Source organism: Limulus polyphemus, unplaced genomic scaffold (genome assembly GCF_000517525.1).
Source record: "Limulus polyphemus unplaced genomic scaffold, Limulus_polyphemus-2.1.2 Scaffold1504, whole genome shotgun sequence".
Lineage (NCBI taxonomy): Eukaryota > Metazoa > Arthropoda > Merostomata > Xiphosura > Limulidae > Limulus > Limulus polyphemus.
In genome coordinates, this window is record NW_013667114.1 from 87,772 (window position 1) to 93,435 (window position 5,664).

The following is a 5,664-nucleotide window of genomic DNA, read 5'->3' on the forward strand; positions in this document are numbered from 1 at the left end:
GACGTACGAACTATAATAAACATTGTGTGGTTGTCTGTATTTTCTGACGTACGAACTATAATAAACATTGTGTGGTTGTCTGTATTTTCTAATGTATGAACTATAGTAATATTTTGATAAATCTTCTTAGCTATCTGTAGTATATTATCTGTAATATTCTGATAAGTCTTCTTATCTATCTGTAGTATATTATCTGTAACATTTTGATAAATCTTCTTATCTATCTGTAGTATATCATCTGTAATATTCTTGTAAGTTTTCTACCAACCAGCAGTGTATTATTTATAATATTAATTTTATCCATCTGTGCTTACTCTTTATTGAGGTTTTGAGCAAATACTCATTAATCAGTGTAGAGAATAATTTAATTTTTAAACCTAATAATCACAACGATAGCTGGTTAAATCTTCTGGTCTTGTTCTAGGTTTTCCAGCAAGAATTTACATGTGGACACGATTTCGTTTTGAACAACAAGGAAGTGACGTTCAGTTATTCTGTCGCAGTTCTGGTCTACCCGAACCGGAAGTGACATGGTCACGTGGTGATGACAGCAAACCTCTTGAAAATGACAAGAAACACATCGTAAGCGTTTGTGATTCCAAACAAAATAATGACGAGGTTCATTTTGTTTGTTTGTAGTTAACGGCAAAGTTACACAATATGCTATCTGTGCTATGTCCACCATGGATATCGAAACCCCGTTTCCAGCGTTGTAAGTCCGCAGACATAGAACTGTGTTACTGGAGGGGGCAAATGAGGTCGAAGGTCAATTAAAACAATTGAGACTTCTACTCCCAAATATATTCCCTGTATATAAACAAACTAACTAACATAGAAAAAGAAAACTTTTGAAACAGTTTGTTTGTTGGAAGATAAGCACAAAACTACACAATGGGTTATCTGTGATCTGTCCACCAAGGGTATCGAAACCCAACTTTTAGCATTAAATCCCCTCCGGGACTTTTCAGTGCTGAAGATGAGTAAAAAAAATAATAAGGAAAATCTATCTTTCTAAAGCTCTAGAATTAGCGGTTTTCTTTCTTTGTGGTTTAGTTTATTATGATTTTACGCGAGTGCTTATTATCACGTACTTACCTTTTTTTCTGTTGCATGAAGTTAATATGTATGAAACTTTATTTGTCACGTTTAGAATACTATTTATCTTTAATTAGCTATGATGAGATTCCATATTTTATTATTAAAATGCTAGTAATTAATTACATTAAATATAAGATTCAATGCTAAAATTTAATTATATAATAGCCCCCAGTGGTTCAGCGCTAAGTGTGAAAGCTTATAACACTAAGATTCGAGTTTCGATATCCGTGGTGGGCAGAACACAAATAGCCCATTATGTAGCTTTGCAGTTAACAACAAAAAACTGTATGTTGTGCAAACGATGCAGGGCCATCTATTTGTCATTTCGAAAATAATATCTATAGGTATATTTGGGCTTTCAAGAGTTTTTGTGGTGCGCCCGAGATGCCGAATCATAAGCAAGTGATATTTATCTAAGGGGAACCTGTATGAATCTAATTAAGTTTATCTTCCTGAAAACCTGTATGTTTCCAGCCAAGTTTATCTTCCTGGAAACCTGAATGTTTTCAGCCAAGTTTATCTTCCTGGAAACCTGTATGTTTTCAGCCAAGTTTATCTTCCTGAAAACATGTATGTTTCCAGCCAAGCTTACCTTCATGAAAACCTGTATGTTTCTAGCCAAGCTTACCTTCATGAAAACCTGTTTGTTTCCAGCCAAGCTTACCTTCATGAAAACCTGTATATTTACAGCCAAGTTTACCTTCATGAAAACCTGTATGTTTTCAGTCAAGTTTATCTTCATGAAAACCTGTATGTTTCCAGCCAAGCTTACCTTCATGAAAACCTGTATGTTTCCAGCCAAGCTTACCTTCATGAAAACCTGTATTTTACTTCTATTTTGAGTTTATATATTACTAACGAGCAGAGATTTTGTTAAAGTTAGATTCGCTCAACCTTTGTACGCTTAAATTAAAATTTCAGAAACTTGTATTATGGTATATCACGACCTTGTTTCTTTTTTCATTTTTAGGGATGGTTTTTCAGCGAGGTGTCATAACACAAAAAAATATCAGTATAACAAAATGCAGTATTGATTCGTTTACCAAAGTTATTCACAATAGTTAAACATAGATGAAATATCATTTATTTTGTATTTTATTTTTGAGAAACACCCTACCAACTGTACCCACAACTTTAATCCACGTTTTAAATATTTTTTTTGATATTGATATTCAGGTTAAAAATATATGCTTTCGTCTGTGACATTGTAGGTGCTGGATAATGGAGATTTACTGATACGAAGCATCAGGTGGGAAGACATAGGTATCTACACCTGTACTGTTCAGAATGCCCTCGGGTCAGATACGACCTTGACATTTCTGTACCCAGTAAAGGTAAGGTTATGCAGAGGCAGAAATAATCACGTACCTTACCTACTTGATAATATAGCTCGTCTTGTTGTCTGGCCCAAAGTTGTCTTTATAATCGATTTTGGTGAAGAGAGAAACAAAAAACAAAAACAAAAAAAAAACATTTACTCTAAGACTCAGTCTTGAAACAAATACCTTGAAACTGGGCCTATTTAACAAAATCATATAATATGGACACAAATATTGTTCATGTTCTTTATAATTTACACATAAAATGCAGAATACTTAAAGTTGAACATGAGAAGGCTTATACTTATTTTTCTCGCTACATTATACATAAGAAGGTACATACATTGTTACTACGTCAGTTAATTAGGAAAAAATATAGCTCATTAATAACCTTTAGGGTTCTATATTGATGAAGATTGGAGATGATAACTGAGAAATGTACTACCAGGTGGTATATAATTTACCATTTGAAAGATTTAGTTTCGTACTATCTGAAACAGCTTGACTGTTGAATAATTTAAAATAATTTTATTTAGTAGTACCAACGTTACTTATTCTTTAAATTCTACAGAAAAAAACTTTATAGGATAGTTTATCGTTACTTACGATTCAAAAATGAATATGATCTCTGAGTCAGATTGTAGGAATACGTATCTCATGTGTGGTTATTGCTGACTAAACTATAGGTTTGATCACTGAGTCATATTGTAGGGATGCGTATCCTTGTGTGGTCAGCAACGTCATCAGCTATTGCTGACTAAATAGTGGGTTTGGTCACTGAGTCAGACTGTAGGGATACGTTTCCCACTTATGGTTAGAAAAAGTTGTCAGTTATTGCTGACTAAATAGTGGGTTTTGCCACGGAGTGAGACTGTGGGGATACATATCCCGTGTGTTGTTAGCAATGTTGTCAGTTATTGCTGACTAAATAGTGAGTTTGTTCACTGAGTCCGACTGTATGGATGCATATCTCGTGTGTTTAGCAAAGTTGTCAGTTACTGCTGACTAAACAGTGGGTTTTGCCACGGAGTGAGACTGTGGGGATACATATCTCGTGTGGTTAGCAAAGTTGTCAGTTAATGCTGACTAAATAGTGAGTTTGTTCACTGAGTCCGACTGTATGGATACTTATCTTGTGTAGTTAGTAAGGTTGTTAGTTAATGCTAACTAAATAGTGGGTTTGGTCACTGAGTCAGACTGTAGGGATACATATGTATCTCGTGTGGTTAGTAAGGTTGTTAGTTAATGATAACTAAATAGTGGGTTTGGTCATTGAGTCAGACTGTGTGGATACATATCTCGTGTGGTTAGCAATGTTGTCAGTTAATGTTGACTAAGTAGTGAGTTTGGTCATTGAGTCCGACTGTATGGATACATATCTCGTGTGGTTAGCAATGTTGTTAGTTAATGTTGACTAAATAGTGAGTTTGGTCATTGAGTCAGGCTGTAGGGATACATATCTCGTGTGGTTAGCAATGTTGTCAGTTAATGTTGACTAAATAGTGAGTTTGGTCATTGAGTCAGACTGTATGGATACATATCTCGTGTGGTTAGCAATGTTGTCAGTTAATGGTGACTAAATAGTGGGTTTTGCCACGGAGTGAGACTGTGGGGATACATGTCTCGTGTGGTTAGTAAGGTTGTTAGTTAATGTTGACTAAATAGTGAGTTTGGTCATTGAGTCCGACTGTATGGATACATATCTCGTGTGGTTAGCAATGTTGTCAGTTAATGTTGACTAAATAGTGGGGTTTGTTCACTGAGTCAGACTGTATGGATACATATCTCGTGTGGTTAGCAATGTTGTCAGTTAATGGTGACTAAATAGTGGGTTTTGCCACGGAGTGAGACTGTGGGGATACATATCTCGTGTGGTTAGTAAGGTTGTTAGTTAATGCTGACTAAATAGTGAGTTTGTTCACTGAGTCCGACTGTATGGATATTTATCTTGTGTGGTTAGTAAGGTTGTTAGTTAATGCTAACTAAATAGTGGATTTGGGCATTGAGGCAGACTGTGTGGATACATATATATCGTGTGGTTAGCAATGTTGTCAGTTAATGTTGACTAAATAGTGGGTTTGTTCACTGAGTCCGACTGTATGGATACATATATCGTGTGGTTTGATGTCTGATTCTTGATTATGGGAGTGAATATCTTCACGACTTTAATAACACTGATAAATGTATGTAAATACAGACACTGTCAATGATTTCGTGGAATCCTCGGATATTTTCATGCAGTGACCAGCAGAGAAATCCTCAGTGAACTAAGAATGCACGTGTTTGTAGAACTTCTCAGCTGTTCAACACCTATCTCTTCACAGTGATTAATTGCATATGTATTTGATCTGGAGGAATTTCGATATTACATATGAGCAGATACTCACTTTAACGCAATGATTTTTTCACATCATATTTTTTTGTTATTGAAACTTGTCATGAAAAACATAATAGTTAAAAAACTGATTCTAATTGGTTTTTTTTTAACAGTTTTGTCTCTACTTAACCAAGAAGAGAATGGCAAAATAGTAAGTTGTACATTGTAAATTTTTTCAATAAAAATTTTTTTTATTTCTTCCCATGTAGCCCTAGAACAGGATTTACAAGAAAACCTACACCGTTTTTTTTCAGAAGTCTTGAAAAACGCGTTCTTTGTGACCCGACGTAATCTTTGTTAAATAAATATCGGACATTTAAATGTCAGTGTAATCATTAAAAACATATTATTTTGTATATATTCGTTGAACCATTTTCCTGAGTTACGTATTAAAAATAATCGTGTCATCATAGGTGTGGCAGCACATTATTACATCTGTCGCACCAATGCTTCTTTTTGTGCTGTTTCTTTCCTTTGTAGATACCCTTTCTTTAAATTAGGAAATTATGTGCAGTTGCTTTTATATTTATTGTAAATATTGGAAAAACCATTATGTATTGCTGTTTATGTTCCCTTAAGAAACGACATTAAAATTTGTACAAAGTCGTCTGATACGATGTCGTATTTCCTTTCTTAAAGAAGGCACAGATATTGTAATAATGTTCCAAGTTTGCTTTAGGAAAAAAAATCTTTGGGGTAGAAACAAAACTGGGTTCTAATTTCATAAGTTTAGTCCATTTTGTATACACCACATTATATAGGAAAGTGTTTTGTTTTGTACAAAATTAAACAAAGAGCTATACAGTGGGCTATCTGTGCTGTGCCCACAACGGGTATCGAAACCAGATTTCTAGCTTTATAAAACTTTAG

At 34.5% G+C, this 5,664-nt stretch overlaps 1 protein-coding gene across 4 annotated transcripts in view; it reads left to right on the forward strand.

The window, feature by feature from the left end:
• The window catches only part of LOC106463857 (zwei Ig domain protein zig-4-like), an 82,888-nt gene extending 77,480 nt beyond the window's left edge, over positions 1-5,408 (forward strand). For all 4 annotated transcript variants that reach the window (XM_022391475.1, XM_022391474.1, XM_022391476.1 and 1 more), the window contains 3 exons: positions 425-582; positions 2,310-2,432; positions 5,004-5,408. In XM_022391475.1, the coding sequence (XP_022247183.1) occupies positions 425-582; positions 2,310-2,432; positions 5,004-5,009 (287 nt within the window). In that variant the 3' untranslated portion in view covers positions 5,010-5,408. The remainder of the gene's footprint in view (positions 1-424; positions 583-2,309; positions 2,433-5,003) is intronic.
• Positions 5,409-5,664: the final 256 nt, after the last annotated feature.